General features: G+C 48.6%; 7 protein-coding genes across 7 annotated transcripts; 5 read left to right on the top strand and 2 right to left on the bottom strand.

Annotated features, from left to right (window-relative positions):
* Positions 1 to 387: 387 nt before the first annotated feature.
* N7479_005695 (alpha-actinin, sarcomeric (f-actin cross linking protein)) lies at positions 388 to 2,484 on the top strand (the record flags this gene model as incomplete). The annotated part of the gene is made up of 4 exons (XM_057253391.1): positions 388 to 443; positions 505 to 571; positions 634 to 2,241; positions 2,296 to 2,484. The coding sequence occupies 4 exons, from the start codon at positions 388 to 390 to the stop codon at positions 2,482 to 2,484; spliced, it is 1,920 nt and encodes a 639-aa protein (XP_057107253.1).
* A 610-nt stretch (positions 2,485 to 3,094) lies between these two features.
* Positions 3,095 to 4,626, top strand: N7479_005694 (putative RNA binding protein; the record flags this gene model as incomplete). Its single annotated transcript, XM_057253390.1, has 7 exons — positions 3,095 to 3,133; positions 3,193 to 3,279; positions 3,539 to 3,570; positions 3,630 to 3,664; positions 3,719 to 3,770; positions 3,842 to 3,908; positions 3,973 to 4,626. 7 exons carry the CDS (start codon positions 3,095 to 3,097, stop codon positions 4,624 to 4,626), a joined length of 966 nt encoding a protein of 321 aa, XP_057107252.1.
* A 618-nt stretch (positions 4,627 to 5,244) lies between these two features.
* Positions 5,245 to 6,573, bottom strand: N7479_005693 (WD40 repeat domain-containing protein; the record flags this gene model as incomplete). Its single annotated transcript, XM_057253389.1, has 6 exons — positions 5,245 to 5,381; positions 5,449 to 6,077; positions 6,138 to 6,233; positions 6,286 to 6,325; positions 6,381 to 6,494; positions 6,564 to 6,573. 6 exons carry the CDS (start codon positions 6,571 to 6,573, stop codon positions 5,245 to 5,247), a joined length of 1,026 nt encoding a protein of 341 aa, XP_057107251.1.
* A 2,055-nt stretch (positions 6,574 to 8,628) lies between these two features.
* Positions 8,629 to 11,134, top strand: N7479_005692 (WD repeat PLAP family protein; the record flags this gene model as incomplete). The annotated part of the gene is made up of 3 exons (XM_057253388.1): positions 8,629 to 8,676; positions 8,769 to 9,222; positions 9,276 to 11,134. The coding sequence occupies 3 exons, from the start codon at positions 8,629 to 8,631 to the stop codon at positions 11,132 to 11,134; spliced, it is 2,361 nt and encodes a 786-aa protein (XP_057107250.1).
* Positions 11,135 to 11,322: 188 nt separating this feature from the next.
* N7479_005691 (NADHX epimerase) lies at positions 11,323 to 12,344 on the bottom strand (the record flags this gene model as incomplete). Its single annotated transcript, XM_057253387.1, has 5 exons — positions 11,323 to 11,754; positions 11,825 to 11,919; positions 11,977 to 12,042; positions 12,102 to 12,210; positions 12,264 to 12,344. 5 exons carry the CDS (start codon positions 12,342 to 12,344, stop codon positions 11,323 to 11,325), a joined length of 783 nt encoding a protein of 260 aa, XP_057107249.1.
* Positions 12,345 to 12,601: 257 nt separating this feature from the next.
* Positions 12,602 to 13,222, top strand: N7479_005690 (mitochondrial 37S ribosomal protein bS16m; the record flags this gene model as incomplete). The annotated part of the gene is made up of 3 exons (XM_057253386.1): positions 12,602 to 12,678; positions 12,823 to 13,015; positions 13,178 to 13,222. 3 exons carry the CDS (start codon positions 12,602 to 12,604, stop codon positions 13,220 to 13,222), a joined length of 315 nt encoding a protein of 104 aa, XP_057107248.1.
* Positions 13,223 to 15,072: 1,850 nt separating this feature from the next.
* Positions 15,073 to 16,885, top strand: N7479_005689 (uncharacterized protein; the record flags this gene model as incomplete). Its single annotated transcript, XM_057253385.1, has 2 exons — positions 15,073 to 15,732; positions 15,794 to 16,885. The coding sequence occupies 2 exons, from the start codon at positions 15,073 to 15,075 to the stop codon at positions 16,883 to 16,885; spliced, it is 1,752 nt and encodes a 583-aa protein (XP_057107247.1).
* Between the last annotated feature and the right edge of the window lie 732 nt (positions 16,886 to 17,617).

Raw genomic sequence — 17,617 nt, 5'->3', positions numbered from 1 at the left:
ATACTTAGAAGTGGGTCCACAAGGGATGCATCTGCAAATTGTCACTGGATAATTTTCCTATTCAGTTTCTTTTTTTTTGTCCTTTCTCTTTCTTCCAAGATCGGTTTGATACTTATTTCATTTCTTTCGAGTTCAAAAGAGCAAGACACGGTTGCTCGGGTGATCTTCCAACTCCGACTTGCGGGAGAAACAGACCCCCACCCCTCGACATTATTCCCCCCCCCCCTTTGTGCTCCATTGTCTGATCTTCAGTCCAAATCGGAAACCAAGACTTTAAGCCTCTCTGATTGCCCTAGTCTTTTTCTTCTTACTCCTAAACCCTGTTCGCTGTCACCTCTCGACCCTATCATTGCCAATCGGCCCTGGATGTCTCCGCCGTGATCGAAGATGTTGACGGTTGAGAAGCAGTGGATTAACGTTCAGCAAAAGACCTTCACCAAATGGTACATCCACTACTTACTCCATTTTATCCCCGTGTGAACCCCAGTTGACCAGCAATGTTAGGCTGAATGACAAGCTGAAGGCACGGAGCCTGTCCATCGAGGACTTGGTCACTGACCTCTCCGACGGCGTATGTCCCACCTCTGCCCCGCTCTTTAATTTCAAGTCCCAAGGTTGCTGATCGCGTGTTAGGTCATTCTTATTCACCTCCTCGAAATCCTTGGAGGAGAGTCCCTCGGTCGATATGCCTCGAAACCCAAACTGCGCGTACAGCGCTTTGAAAATGTGAACAAAAGTCTTGATTTCATCAAGGGGAGGAGAATCCAGATGACAAATATTGGAGCCGAGGATATTGTGGATGGAAATCAAAAGATCATTTTGGGTTTAATCTGGACCCTGATTCTGCGATTTACCATTAGTGACATCAACGAGGAGGGCATGACTGCCAAGGAAGGATTGCTACTCTGGTGTCAACGAAAGACGGCATGCTACGACGACGTGGAGGTCCGGGACTTCTCATCCAGCTGGAACAATGGCTTGGCCTTCTGTGCACTTCTCGATATCCACCGACCGGACTTGATTGACTACGACTCGTTAGATAAGAGTGATCACCGTGGAAATATGAAGCTGGCCTTCGAGATCGCATCCAACGAAATCGGCATCCCTGACTTGCTTGATGTGGACGATGTATGCGACGTACCCAGACCCGACGAACGCTCCCTCATGACCTACATCGCCTACTGGTTCCACGCCTTCTCGCAACTGGAAAGAGTGGAGAACGCTGGGCGACGAGTGGAGAAGTTTGTCAACAACATGCACGGCGCATGGGATATGCAGAACTCATATGAACGCCGAGTAAAGGAATTGTTGCGACTAATCCGTGGCCAGCGCGAGCACTGGAAGACCTCCTCATTCGAGGGGACATACAAAGATGCCAAAGAGCAATCATATCAGTTCTCGCTCTACAAGCGGACCGAGAAACGGCAATGGGTGGCCGAGAAATCTGACCTAGCTGCTTTGCTGGGCAATATCAAAACCAAGTTGGGAACATATCGACTGCGTCCTTACGATCCCCCGCAAGAACTGAGTCCAGAAAACTGCGACAAAGAGTGGGAGATCCTTACCCGGGACGAGCATGAACGTAGTCAACTTATAAACGAAACAATCCGTGACATCAAAAACAAGCTACGCCGTTCCTTTGCTGATAAGGCGAATGACTTCGCATTAACCTTGAAAACATTGTCACTGGCGATCTCCGGACTGGATGGTGATGTTGAAGACCAGCTTGACCATGTTAAAAAGTTAAACGGTAACTTGCCGCCCCTCGATGCCTTTCTCGATGGTATCGCAGAATTGGACCAACAGTGCGTGGAGGCCAATATTGAAGAAAACGACTTCACCACGTACACCTTGGACGAGCTTGCGTATGAGCTGAGTCTCGTCAAATCCAGCATTTCAAAGAAGTTGGCTTTCCTCGACAACCAGATGGTTGCTCGCAACATGACCAACCTGACTCCTATCCAATTAGAAGAGTTTGAGTCGGTGTTCCGCCATTTCGATCGCGACTCTTCCAACACCCTTCAAGAGCTCGAGTTCTCTGCAGCACTGGCCAGTCTGGGATTGGTCTACGACGAGGACGAGATGCACCAGGTTTATGTGGAGGTATGTGGAGTCAATCGACTGTCGCTGAATGCTGGAGTCAGCTTCGAGCAGTTTATTCGGTTTATGGTCAGCGTGACAGAAGATCAAAATACTGCTGAACAGGTTTTCCAAAGTTTCAAGGAAGTTGCCGATGGCAAGGTATGTGAAGCATTTCTTTAATCTCTGACAAATTTATCCTGACTTCACCTGCAGCCCTATGTCACAGAACTGGATCTCCGACACTCTCTCATACCAGACGAAGTTATTGAGCATTTAGTGAAGACAATGCCCACACATGATGGCCCCGATCTACTCGAGGACCGGGATTTGGCCAAGTATGATTACATTAGCTTCATGGAGAAAATGCGAGAAGTCAACAAGAATAATGGGAGCGAGCAATAAAGGGTATCATGGAGGTTGATATTTGCGCAGCATTACTGGTGGTTTTGGGGGATTTGCACTAACTTGGTGTTGCTGTGTTTCTGGTGTTTTCATGGGGGATTCTCATGTTTTTTCAAACCCGGATCTCTCCTTGGTTTTTTTTTTCCTGGTTCATCTTGCATCCTGGGGTTCGGTGGTGGTTCCTCTTTAACACATATTCTGTGTATGCTTTTCTGTTTGTAATAATCAGGATACCATGTGAACATTTCCAACTATTAAAGAGTCGGACGATAGCTAACACACATAACTATGCCCTAAAATAAAAAATCCTTGTTACGGTAATGGAACACTTGAAGCTATTTTGTATATCTGTAGATGTCCGGTGAACATGGTTAATCATTGCTGCATTTATCCATGGATACAATCCATGTCATGTGACGGTCCCCAGATCCGCATGGGAGCTGATGAAGATGATCCTGCGACTCATTGTATTCCTTGACACATCGTACTTCTTCCAATCTTTTTTCATTTTTTATTTAACCATTGGTTATAATTAAGTTTCCTGACTGCGGTCTCTCTCTTACACGTTTTATCTCTTTCCTCAATCGTATCCTCAGCCATACACTCCAAGATGGATCGCAGCTTGGACGAGATCATCGCTGAAGACACGGTAAGGCTCTAGCGAGCAATGAAACCACTCAAATATACAACTGACTCACTCAATTGCAGCGGAACCCCAGTCGCCCCTCAGGTGGTGGTGGTCCTCGTCGTCACAACAACTCCGGCCGTCGCCACGAGCGCGATGGCGTCAGAAAGGTACAACTTAACTTGAAACTAAGGCTCCATTCTGGAGTTATATTTACATGGCAGTAAAGCTAATGTCTCACTCAACACCTAGGTCCGCCCTCCTCTTCCTCCTCTGCGAATTCTCTCCTTGCTCCGTGACAATCGTAGCTAGTCCTCTGGATCGTCGGAGACTCGCCAACGAACAGGCCACGGCAAAGACATGGAAAAGAACTTTGCACGATACCTCATCTGACTTGGAGCTAACGCTAAGTCTATTTGATAACAACAGCCATACACTTCAGACCGTGTTGATCTCAACCTGTAATTATTCCTCGCTAGCTACTACAGTGTAGATGATGCTGACGGGTTTTTTTTTCTAGCGATTGGGTGCACGACAAGTTTGACGAGGATCGATGTACGTGGCTTTCCCGTGCTTTGTCGGGCCATCTCTAACAGTATTGCTCTTCAGCCCGCCCGTCCCGTGGAGGCCGCAGAGGCCGCGATGGACATGATTCCGATCGGTATGAAGTCTCTCATGAAATGAGCCTTGACTTAGTAGCTTGCCTGATCAGAGCGCTGATTAGATTATTAGCTCTAGCACACTGACCAAGGTTCGCGTGGATAATCTCCACTACGACATCACTGAATCGGATCTCGAGGTAAGTTTCACGCAGTCCATACTCACCCCTCACACGACCCCTAACAAGCCTCTTCGCTGAACAGGATCTCTTCGGCCGAATTGGACCTGTTTCTGAACTTACTGTCTCTTACGACCGCGCTGGACGCTCCGAGGGAGTTGCTTACATCACATACGCTCGCTTGAAGGATGCACACACCTCTATTCAGGAGTATGACGGAGCCAACGCCAAGGGCCAGCCCATCCGTCTTTCTCTCGTGCCTGGCCGCCGCGAACGTAACCCCCTTGATTCCGCACAGCGCCCTAGATCCAGCCTGATGGACCGCGTCGAGCGCCCCCGCGACGACCGCAGCATGAGCCCCGAGGATAAGGCAGATGGCAGACGCCGCCGTGGCGGTGGAGGCCGTGCTCATCGCAGCGACGTCACGAAGCCCGCTCCAGACAACATTGACCGTTACGTCCCCGGACAACGCTCCAACCAGCGCTCTCCTAACCGCCGTGGTGGGGGCAGACGTGGTGGACGCGACAACCGCTCCCAACAGACTGATGGATCCAACCGCCGATCCAATGCTCGTCCGCGCAAGACCCAGGAGGAGTTGGACCAGGAGATGGAAGATTACTGGGGTGGTGCGAACAATGGCGGTGGTGAAACGGCTGCACCCGCTGCGGGCGCCCCTCAGCAGACTGCTCCGGCTCCCAGCGCACCCGCTGCGGACGACGATATCGATATGATTGAGTAAATACTTCATGGTCACTCAAGCTTTGCGAAACTCGCTTGTCTTTCGCATTTCAGGTCTTCTTGGCCTCCGTGGCACATTGCTTTTGGTCTTTTCTATGAATTAAGATCACTTCGGCCTTTTTCTACTCTTCTCTCTTTTCATCGCTGAGGCTTTTCAGTCGAAGTGCTGAAACTCTGTACTTTACCTCAACCAACAAATTGTAACTCGGTTCATATCGCACATCCGACTTTTTACTACTTCGGTTCGGTTCCTCTTTGTCCTCGCTGGGCTCTTATCCTTGCCCTTACTCTCGCTGCATATTCACGCACCGGCGAAATGGGTACTCATCATAAAGTCTCTTGTTTTTTATTGCATTGTTCGGCGTCTTTTTTCATGTCTTTATATCGTCTGGTCGGAGGTAAAAAAACAGATGCGCATATGCCATCAAGCCTACATACAAAGAATGAGAGGCTGCTTACAATCAATAAATAGATGACGGCAAGATAGATGTAGGTAGAGCATAAACTCAATAAAAGCCACCACCACTTATAAATAGAACAAGGGCCACAAATGAAAATGGAAGATATGAGATTCCTCCTTGATTTCTTCTGTACACTGTAGCAATTATGAGTGTCAATTTCACCTCCACAACCCATAGGGCTCGCGGCATGCTTTCCACAACTTGATAGTACCGTCCTCGCTACCAGTCCCGTAGAGCTTGCCATCGGGTGAGAAGCTGATGGACCAAATCGGGCCATGGTGACCTTTTTGAACCTCTGCGGAAGCAAGTTAGCTCGACTTGAACGTCAAAAAAACACAAGACTGGAAGTAGAGAAAACATACCCAGCTCCTCGTCCGTGTTCAAGTCGTAAACTCTTGCCCAGGTATCATTCGCACTGCCCGTAACCAGACGACCAGACTCACTATTCACCGCAGCACTAGCAACATCATAGTCATAATCAACCTTTTTAAGCAAGCGACCAGGCTGCACGCCATCAAAGAGATAAACACTCTTCCCCGCAGCGACAGTCAAAATCCCCGCATCATTAGGTCTCGTCGCCAAACTATTCAGCTCACAAGAGCCAATCGTACCTTCAACACTATGTTCAACGATCGGGTGGCGCGACCGCAGATCCCACCAGCGGATCTTGCGATCCTCAGCTGCCGTCGTGACGACATTGTAGTCCTGGTTCCAGACGATAGACTTGATCGTGCCACCGTGCACGCCCGCGCCAATCTCGTAGCTCGCCACCCCGTTCTCAGTGGCTGGACTGGCTGAGGATGGGAGAGGCGGCGTTGACCCCGTGCTGGAATTGCCGCCCCGCGTTAGATCGAAGATTCGTAGCTTCTTCTCTGCGCCGCCTGTCGCGAGCACTTGGGGGTTCGCTTGGATTGGGAATGCTACTGCCCGTACAATGTGTGCATGCTGCAGTGTGTGCAGGCATTCACCTGTGTAGGTGTCCCAGACCTTGCTGTTTTCGGGTTTCAGATTAGTATATCATTGTGGGAGATGGTTTGGGGGGGTTGTTTACGCTGAGAAATCGGCTGCTGCCGTTGCTGAGATTGCGGCATCGGCAGAGAGCCTTGCTTGCCACACGGCACCTTTGTGACCGAGGAATGTTCCAATCCTAGAGTTTGATGTTAGTGGGCGGTTTTTGGGCTTAATTTCATTTGCCATACCAGTCTCCCGTGATGCCATCGCGGAGCATTGGATTATTATCTTTGGTTGGTTAGTGATTATACGGTCACTTTTGAGAATTATGGATCTTTCTTACCTTTGCATGAAGAGATGAAGTAATATTGCTCGTCTTCAACAGTGGAAGAGAAGCTCAGATGCGTCACCGGACGAGAATGTCCATGGCAAGTCAGAGGGACTACCTTGGGGATATCTGTTGAAGTCATATGAGTAAATATACCAAGATAGTAGTTTTCGGTTCCCATCTACACAGATCACTCACCGGTGTTCATTTTGTCGTTGTTGAAGGAAGTTCCCGAGGTTTCGGTGGTTTTGATGTTAGGTATTAGAGAACCAATCAGATCAGCGAAGTGCTATGTGCCCAACCGAGAGATCACGATTCGATATCAAGATATAAATCCAGGAACTAGACCGAGGGAAAGTTCAATATGTCTAAGGAAGGTACATAAGAGATTCGTCAGGGTCGTCAAGTCATCAAACAGAAATGTGGGGATCGAAGAAGAGCCGAGAACAAAGGATCGAAGCAAGTAGATTGAACAGGGATTTTCCCAACCAGACACCTCAAAAGGAGAGAAGGCCTCTGGAAATACGAAACTCCTTCGGTGCGTAGATGGGATATTGAATTTCAATTTCAAACAATAACGGGCAGCCCTGGAGCCGATCACTTATTAGGTAAGTCATGCGCTAGTCTGATTTGGGTATAGTTGGAGCACGTGAGGCTTATCACATGTGGTTATGTATATTGCAGCTACCGCTTGCGGCAAATTATTCTAAACAGACATTGATATACATCTGAAAAGAATATATATCTGAAAAGAGATATAATAACGTTACATATCCAGCAATATACATATAAAAAAAAGATCTCAAATCATATTGAAAACGATGTAGAAGAACATATTAGAAAAGACGCTAGAAAAGATATCAAATGTAACGTATCTAATATCATCTAGATATTCAGATTTTCCAGGTCCTACAGTTTCAAGAATGCTAGTATACACCAATTGGTCAACTGCATTCTTGCATGTACTTTGACGTATAGGACAATTAGTACTACTCTGTACTCCGTACACGTATGTGGTATGTAGGGTACTAGTCCTACCTAGGAAGCAGTTGATCACGTGGCTGATTGTGGTTGCCAAGGTCTCCACTCGGTCCCACTTTTCCCTTCCCTCCAACCACGCAATGATCATCAAGTATTTTGTCCAAAGTACATCATCGTACATTGTACCCGTCGACATCGCATTCCAAGTTGCTGTCATCATCATGGCCAACCCAACAGAGCCAACGATATGACTCAATCCAACCATATGGGGGAAATTATCCGCTGATTATTATAGCCAACCCCTTCAGTTGATGTCCCTGGAACTTATAAGCCAAAGAGCATCTTTATAATACCAAACTGACAGTTAAAGGCAGGCGAGATCTTCTTCGTAGGATTGCCTATAGGATCAGTCTTTCTCTCGCCCAATGCCCAATTAAATAGGATGGACTAAACCTTGGACGCTCTTTTCTATTTGAAACCCCTTTCCCCCTCCCAATTTTTAAAAAGGAAGGCGCGATATCTCCACCAGCGAGTATATAAACCCCCCCCCCTCTTCTCTCTCTCCCTTCTCTTTTATCCCTCACTCCCTATATTTGCAGAGGTATTCGGGAAGACACATGCTCTCTCTCTCTATATATTTATGAAAAATGCGATGCTGTGGGGAACGTATCAATCGACCGGAAGAGAAAAGACCAACAAACAATCCGATATGTTGATCTATATAGAGCCAGACAGTGACTTCGACTTCTCACTTATCCTTTGTAATTATTTTGTGATCAGGTTTGTGAATCTCAGAAGACTTGATATGGATTGATTTGTAATACTTGATCTCCTTAGGATGGTCGGCCCCTCTTGGTCTGGACCAATTGCTCTGATAGACCTCGAGAGCAGATACCTCCTTGCTACAGCGCAATCCCTTGGGCTGTGATACACCCCAAGCACGAGATAACTGTCTACTAGACTACGAATTCGCCAGGACTTTGTATGGCAAATAAATTTCTTTATGAAACCACCTGAATGTAACAGAAAGTCGATTTAAATCCCTTGGAACTGTACCTTGGCATTTGATAAGACCTCGGCGTGTTCTAGCAGGTTCCCCAAATGGCGTTACCGCCCACGTGATATAACCATTGATGCTTCGGCGGGGCGATCCCCCGGAACGACTAAAGGACAACAACATCCAGGGGAGCTTGATTGATCATTGATTTTGCGGTGATACCCTTAAATTACTTCTTCTTCGGATTCTTCTATCTTCACTCTTTCTTCCTTCAAAGTTTTATGTATGCCTGACTTCAAGCTCTCCGCAACTTTGGAGGGCCATGGCGATGATGTAAGGCTCCTGGTCCCGGCGTCTATACAGACGCCATTGACTACGCATCCAAACCACGCAGACTACTCACACTATTTTGACTTCCGATCTAGGTTCGCGCCGTGGTCTTCCCGAATCCAAATGTCGTCCTTTCCGCCTCTCGTGATGCAACGGTTCGGCTCTGGAAGCTTGTCTCCACCCCACCTCCCGCATATGACTATACCATCGCTGCACATGGCGGTGCCTTCATCAATAGTTTAGCCTACATCCCTCCCACATCCGAGTTTCCAGAGGGCCTTGTCCTTTCGGCTGGACAAGACGCAATAATCGAAGCTAGACAGCCTGGTAAAGGTGCAGAGGATAATGCGGACGCTATGCTTTTAGGTCATGGGCACAATGTTTGCGCTCTAGATGTCTCTCCGGATAGTAAATGGGTTGTCAGTGGTAGCTGGGATTCCACCGCTCGCCTATGGAGAGTTGGGAAGTGGGAGTGTGATGTTGTACTGGAGGGACATGAGGCAAGCGTCTGGGCCGTGCTGGCCTATGACGAGAACACAATCATCACGGGTATGCTAGCTTCATGTGGTCCTAATAATTCCTATATGCTAATATTACCGCAGGCTGTGCTGACAAAATGATTCGGATGTTCAATACCTCGGGAACCCTACTCGGAAGTGTACAGAACTCAAACGACGTCGTCCGCGCCTTGTGCAAGCTTCCTGCTTCGAACTCTACAGGAGCCAACTTTGCCTCAGCTAGCAATGACGGAATTATTCGTCTTTACACACTGCAAGGCCAACTCGTTGCCTCTCTCCATGGCCATGAAAGTTTCATCTATTCCCTTGCTACGCTCCCATCTGGCGAGCTGGTGAGCTCTAGTGAAGATCGTACCGTAAAGATTTGGAACGGGACCCAATGTGTGCAGACAATCACCCATCCCGCAATCTCAGTATGGAGTGTCGCAGCTTGCAGTGAGACCGGTGATATCGTCACCGGTGCTAGTGACCGCATTACTCGTGTTTTCAGCAGAAGCCCTGGTCGTCATGCAGCCCCGGAGGCCATACAGCAGTTTGATCAGGCCGTCAAGGAGTCAGCTATTCCAGAGCAGCAAGTTGGTAAGATTAATAAAGAGGAGCTACCTGGTCCGGAATTTCTCAAACAAAAGTCCGGAACCAAGGAAGGTCAGGTTCAGATGATCCGAGAGCCTGGTGGTACCGTGAGTGCCCACACCTGGTCATCGGCAACACAGGAATGGATTGCTATCGGTATGGTAGTGGACTCGGCTGGAAGCAGTGGTCGGAAGACCGAATACCATGGTCAGGATTACGATTACGTCTTCGATGTTGACATAGAGGATGGCAAGCCCCCACTGAAACTACCATACAACGCCTCGCAGAATCCATATGAGGCTGCCACTAAGTTTATTGGAGATAATGAACTCCCTATGACCTATCTGGACCAGGTTGCCAACTTTATCACTCAGAATACTCAAGGTGCCATAATTGGACAGTCTCAGGAACCCGAAGGTGCTGATCCTTGGGGCTCAGACCGACGTTACCGTCCTGGAGATGCCGCGGCGCCTGAAGATTCTCAACCACCACCTGTTCCCGAGCCACGCCCCAAGGTGCTCCCTCAGAAGATCTATCTCTCCATCCGCTCAGCAAACCTGAAAGTTATCACGAAGAAGCTCCAGGAATTGAATGCGAAACTTGTGTCTGATGGAGCAAAGGACGTGGCTTTGAGCCCTTCAGAAGTGGAAACGGTTGTCGCCTTGTGTGGTCAGCTCGAATCCTCCCAGCAGCTTCAAGTTTCCCCCGTGGTTGAGTCCGGAGTGCCATTGATTCTGAAGATTGTCACAACCTGGCCTGCCGCCAACCGACTCCCTGGCCTAGATATCCTCCGTCTACTAGCGGCCGCTGTGCCATTTACAGCATCTGCCGAGTACAAAGATGAAAATGTCCTCTCGAGTGTGATATCCAGTGGTGTTTTTGAATCTCCTCTTAACGTCAACAATGCGATGCTCGCAATGCGAACATTTGCTAACCTATTCGAGACGGCCGCCGGCCGCGACCTGGCCATGAGCTCATTTGATCAGATCCTGGCAGGAGTGAAATCTGCCTTGGCTAGCAGCGGAGAGTCACCAAACCGCAACCTTACAATCGCCATCACGACACTGTACATCAACTTCGCGGTTTATCTTACCTCCGAGAGTAGGAACCAATCTCCAGAATCCGCAGAATGGGGTCTGGTCCTCCTGGATGAACTAACTCGGATCATCGCTGGGGAGAAGGACTCGGAGGCGGTTTACCGAGCACTAGTTGCGCTCGGCACACTAGTGACAGCGCTTGGGGAGGAGGTCAAGAGTGCTGCTAAGGAGGTCTACGAGATTAACGGTGTTCTCGCGAGAGCCTCTGCCTCTGGTCCTGGGAAGGAGCCTCGCATCAAGGGCATTATTAGCGAGATCAAGGAGGCTCTCTGAGGCTAGACACTATTCTTTTATTCGGTATGCATAGATCAGAGATGCATTACTTTCTAACGACGACAACGCGATTCCCATACAAAGACTATCAATTGTTACCTTCTCTCCCACCCCGTACGAAATAAATCGTAAATATTCTCTGATCCATTAGTCAAGTAGCATTCTAAACCATCCATCTACTTGCTCCCTTACAATTTTCCCTCCGCATCAACCCCAATCTCCAGAACTTGATCAACGCCCTGATATTTGGGCAAATCAAGCCCATACTTATCAGCAATGCCCTTCGTCAAAAACCTACCACCGATAAAATGTCTTCCCCGATAGAACGCCACACACGGCTTAGGCGCAGTTAGACTAATCAGTGCATGCGGCATGAATCTCGCACCGTGACCTTCCTTCGGTGGTCCGCTCTGGATATCCCACGAGCTAGGCGCATCGACACTCAGCACCTGGACGTTGGAGGATTCGATTTGCGAGACGATTTCGCCAAAGGGATCGCGCAATGGACCGCCAAAGGAGAAGCCGAAGATGGCGTCAACGAGGAAGTCTGTTGTCTTTAGGGTTGATTGGAAGTCGTCTATGAAGGGGACAGAGAGGTTTTGGAGCTGGGTTTTGAGACGCTGGATGGGGTTAGATTTCCACTCTTTGCTTCTTGCTTTTAGGGTTCTTCTGGCACTTGGAGTTGCGTACTTGGTAGAGTTCGTTTTTTCCCTGCTTTGGGTAGTACACCGATGGTGTGTAGCCGAAGTGAGCTAGGTGTCGAGCGGCTACGAGGCCATCTCCTCCTGAGGATTTATTAGTTTATTGTTGCCCGGAATTGTAAGATTCGAGTTGATTCTCACCATTATTGCCTGGTCCACAGACAACCAGGATATTCTTGCCTGCGCTTAGCGGATGAACTTTCCAAACTGATCGCTCATTGGATCAGTATAGCCAGAGTGCATGTTCCAAGGTCAATGGAGCTTACCGGCTTGCGCGACGGAAAGGCCCGCTAGTTCCATCAACTGGTCTAGAGACCAGCCACCGGTCTCCATAAGGTCTTTATCAAGCGATGCGGCATCTTTGGCCGAGATTGCCTAGGATGGTTGTCAGTTTATATATTACTAAAGCTAATATCAGAGAACTATACCTTCAACGACATTATTGCTGGCTTACTGTAGCGACGAATGGAGTGGGATAGACCAAGACGGGTAAATGCAGAACGGATCATATAAGTAGGTTAATGCGAGAGCTAGTCTTTTGGCTAATTGAGTAAATGGACAGCAACTGTGCAAATCAAAGTGACAGCCAGCTCCGGAAGTAGATCTACTGTCCTCACACCATTACATCATATATGCGCTAGTCCATATTTAGATATACTGGATCAATAGTTCTTCCGCACCTAGAACTTTTGCGGAGGGCAGATGGATCATCAGAAGGACAGTATTACGCTCTCTCCAATTGAAAAAGCATTACACATCCGTCAAAATGGTTCTCCGAATTCGACTCGCGCGCTTTGGCAACAAGCACAACCCCTTTTTCAACATCGTCGTTGCGCAAGCCCGGTATGTGGTTTTTCCCTCTGAATGGATACACCCGATCTGCCCGGCCTCCATCGCCAAACACCAATATTGCCAGGCTAGGCAGTGTTTCAGTTCATTTTGCACTATATATTCAAGAAGAATTGAAATTGACCCTATTATCTTCAGTTCCGCCCGTGGCGCTAAGCCTCTCGAGGTCATCGGCACCTACAACCCCATCCCGAAACGTCCCACGAACTTGTACGATGAGAATGCCGAAGCCCGCCCATATAAGGAGATTGCCCTCGACCGATCACGCGCAAAGTACTGGCTCGGTGTTGGTGCGCAGCCTAGTGATCCCGTCTGGAAGCTCATGAGCATGGTAAGCCGGACCCTTTTTTTCTGTGTTCGTGAGAGTTTGGGGAATCAGAGGATCCAAAGGAGATGGATGGCTATTGTCGGGTCTGCGTTTTCAGTAGATCATCCATGTGGAAGGGGATTACGTTGTTATACAGCTTTTGCTAACTCCTGAACTTTTCTCTAGGCTGGCCTTGTTGCGCCCAAACCTACTACTTTTGACAAAGCTTGATTTTCTGTTTGTCTGCCCAGGTGACTACTTGACTCAAACGAGTGTGGCTTTGGTATGCTTGACCTCTACATGGCTTTCCAAGGTTCTCCTCTCCGACATTCTTTGTGTATTCGGCCGGACAACATCCGAGAACCTTGGAAAGGTCAAGGCATGGCACCATCAATGACGGGTTGAATGTCGCGCTGTGTTTCTTTTTTTTTTCCCTATTGATTTTGCTGGCATTTTTGGCGTTATTGAGTTGCCTTGTGGGAACTTCTGTATATTATGTGGCAGCCTGACTCTGACTCTATGCGGTAGATGAACCGCGATACTTGAATTTGTATGAAAAACACCTGCCTAGGCACATATTCCGTAGCGAGCTATGTGTTACAAACGTACTCCATAAAGTCATAGGCCTATTAAATATATAGTCATGAGGTATATGCCACTACAAAGTAAACTACAGTAATGCGTCAAATGTTATTGGAAACTTAACAAACTTCAAAAGTCAAAACATTTGACGCGCCTATGACCAGTTCAGGCACACTTTCTGAAGAAGTAGTGCTAATAAAGCCCCCTAAGTAGTAGCTTCTCTCCACGGCCCAACCATATCGACCATCGCCCCCTCGATAAGCCCAAGTCATTTCCCCGTAACAGCCAATCCCATGTGTTGCTGGGGTTGGGCCTATGGCAATTGGTCGCCATGGAAGATCGCCGGTTTTTGAGTTTTGGGATTTCGTATGTGTGATGACCTTGTAAGTTATAAAGCAAAAAGTACGCACTATATATATATATATATAAATATAGGCATAGAACTTGGAAAAATCCCATGAAGTATATGAGTATATCAAGATATCAAGCCGTTTTGACTCTTACGATCTGGGCTGATTTAACGGTAGTAAATGTAGTCAAAGTTCCAATAAAGTGACAACCTAAAGGTATTATATATAACCCATTTTAATAGGGATTACCTCTAGGGCTATTCGAGTCCATAGAAAAACATCCCTGTGTATATGTTTCACTTCATAGAGCCCCAATCTCGTGCAGAGCCGGGGGGTACGGCAAGCCGCATAGACACACTTGCATGGCCGGTGCTTTTCTGGAAGAGACACATTCATGATCCACCCCGTCGATCTCTATGTACTTCCGTTATACAAAAGGAGAAAAAAGGAAAAGAAAGGGAAAGAAAAAAAAGTCCCGGGGACATTCCACATTCACCTCGGGGCACGCACTGGGTAACTCTCTGCATGCGGTCAGTTTCCCAGGCCACGGTGTAAGACTATTGTAAACCTGTGTAAAATTGTAACCATGTATTGTCATATACTTTTGGAGTACATCCATTAATAGGAGGATCTACATACAACCCCATGTACACCCACTGTCACGTACCGGTTCTCCATTGAGTCGCGTCGTGAAGGGCAAATCCATGGATCTGGCACTTTGTGGACTGGCACTCGACCGTTCCGGACTCTTTTCTTCCTCCCCCTCTCTCCCCTGCTCTCCTTCTCTCCCCTCCTTTCGAACCCTTTTTTCCCTTCCCTTTTGCATACCATTCTTGTTTCCATCTTTATCTCAATCGTTTTCAAAGCGCCTATAGTCCAACCGTCGCAAATCCGATGAGACATCCAAGTGAACTCGACTTTCGACCGAATCGCTGATCGCCATCGCCTTCGTCTTCCTTCATTTCTATCGTTGCATCGCGTTTGGTGTACGATCTCCTGTCGCATTACCAATCAGTGCGCCGAACTTCGACTTTTCAAATCCCGCGACTCCTTTTTTTCGTACCTGGACTATCATCCCCTGTGTGATCGCGAACCTATCCGAAAGGCGAGGAAAAAAAATTCAAAAAAAAATTCAAATTTCGTGGAGGGATGAGCGGCAGCTCTAGCCAGTCCACTCGTACGAGTCCCGGCTCTTTTGGAACTACACAGCTCACAGAGTCCGTGTCATCTGGTTCGCCCCCACAGCAGTCACTCCCTTCTTCGCAAGCGCCTTTGACGGCTCAGCATGCGATGTCGACCGACGTGTATAGTCCAAATGCGTCGCAAGCGCCTTCATCTATGAACCCTTCTTTCTCATACCCTTTCTCCCCTATCGGTACAACAGCTTCATTCGATAACAACATGCGCTTGGATAACGATCGCAACCTCCAGGGCCTGAATGGCCTGAATCGCGGAAATGGAGGCGCGATTCTCATGCGCAAACTGCCGCGAAATACGAGCCGCGAAGCCCTACGCAGTATGCTACTTTTCGCCAAAGACTTTGTGGACGCGGACTTTGTGACCTTGGACCTGCCGGAAGATGACGGGTTCTTGACCGCGATCGCGCGATTCATTACTTTACCAGCCGCCGAAGAGGCCAGGTCCCTTCTAGATGGCAAGCCGAACTCCAAAAACGACGCAAACATGGTCGTCGAGATGTACCTTGGCCCGATGGGAGCGAATTTGTCGAACACCCGCCGTAATACCATCGACCATACTGCGAGCCGTGCGCTAATGGGCGCCTCGAACGGCCCCCCTTGCGCGTCAATCGTCGCGCTTCAACGGCACTTTCCAAAGCCTAGAGAGGCTTTCTAACGTCAACCCGAACCAGCCTATCGGCGAAGGACTTCCTCCGACCTCTGAATCAGGCTCGCGTATGCACAGCCTTTTCTCCCCACAATCTCCGATCGGAAATGGCATCGATAACCTCCCACGCATAACCGGGAAGTCTATGATTGATGAAGACCCGGACGAGGAGACAGGCGAGCTTCTCAAGGATCCGGTGGGCTATGCAGAGAATGGCCATTCCACCAATGCCTCCGCCGGGCGCCGGGCTACCAACCCTCAAATCCCGACTAACCGTTTTGCCAATATGTCCCTGTCGACCAACATGTCATCACCACCTTTGCAGAACTACCCTGGGGGTGGCGCGCAACGCTTGGGCAGTGGAGCAGCCGCATCTGCATACCCGAACCAAGGTCATGGCTTCCCATACAATGCTCAGCACACACCACGCCACAGTCTTCCCGCTGCAAATCCGAATGACCTAAATCCTCCTTGCAACACTCTGTACGTGGGCAACTTGCCACCAGACACTTCGGAAGAAGAACTCAAGGCCCTTTTCTCCAAACAACGCGGGTACAAGCGACTCTGTTTCCGAAACAAGCAGAACGGACCCATGTGCTTTGTGGAGTTCGACGAGGTCGCTATGGCTAGCAAAGCGCTCAATGAGCTGTACGGCTACAAGCTGTCGAACAGTGTCAAGACTGGCATCCGTCTTAGCTTCTCAAAGAATCCCTTGGGTGTGCGTTCTGGTCAACCTGGCAGCATGAACTCATCCAACTCGGTCTCTGGACAGGGCGCAGTCCCTGGAGGCAGCAGCTTGAGTGGAATGCACAACAATATGTTCTCGGCTGTCAACGGCCCCCCTCCTGGACTGGCAGCACCTCCTGGACTTGGCATGTCCATGCCTGCGCCACCGATGCGCAATGGTACATCCATGCACACCCCCATCAATCCGCATGCTGGACTAATGGGAAATTCCTCATACAACCCCAACTCGGGCCTGGGAATCCGAAACGGAGCCAATTCAATGATGATGTCGCCGCCGCCCCCTTCTAATTCTGGCGGCAACAACAACAACACGGCACCAAACCTGAACGGCTATAATTCCTTTTACCCTGACTACATGATGGGTCGCTAAGCCCATCCAAGCGTTATATCAAGATAATGCCCGGCATGTTTGAACGAACTGGGATATCTGGCGCATTTGGGGATCTTCGTTTCGTGAGCTAGATCAGCATTCGGCGGCTGCATAACTCTCGGGAGTACTGTTTCGGATTTGCTTTTCTGTTTTTCCCCCCCTGATCTTTTTTTCTGCCAGTCCTTTTCTTGGCTTTTCGTCTTTCTGTTGCATGGGAACCTGGGCGCTCTTACATTCCTTTTTTTTTGTTATCTCTTGTCATTGGGAGGATTGCATTTCAGGTCATTGCCAAACTTGTATTCTTATCTGGTCGGTGCGAGGCGCTCGAGAGCGTATTTGTTTCTGTCGGCCATTGCGTTTCGTTCACACCTTCATACCCTCGTGATTTCTTGCTTTTCTTCTTGTTTATCTCGCTCGTTTATCCTAACTCAATAGGCAATGCATACCACACTGTATGCGTGTTTGCTGCCTGTAACCAGGATCTATACGAGCTGTTATCTACTTTATTCGACGTGATTCCCCCCCTGTTTTGTTACATCTATCCCCTGGATCTTTCTCGATGCATCGTCTGCGTGGATCGGAAAGGATTTTGCTGATTTACTTGCTTTCTCTATTGCAATGCGTGTTTATTTCTATGCAAGTACGAAAAGGAAGGGTCCTATGTCGCTTTCTTTAGCTTCTCTTCTAATATCTCTCTACTCAAATGGCATGAGCTACGGAAGGACATGACAT

Source organism: Penicillium vulpinum, assembly GCF_028829585.1.
Source record: "Penicillium vulpinum strain IBT 29486 chromosome Unknown utg000003l_segment0_segment0, whole genome shotgun sequence".
Classification (NCBI taxonomy): Eukaryota; Fungi; Ascomycota; class Eurotiomycetes; order Eurotiales; family Aspergillaceae; genus Penicillium; species Penicillium vulpinum.
The sequence above is the reverse complement of the archived record's forward strand: the minus strand, read 5'-3'. Positions and strand labels throughout refer to the sequence as shown.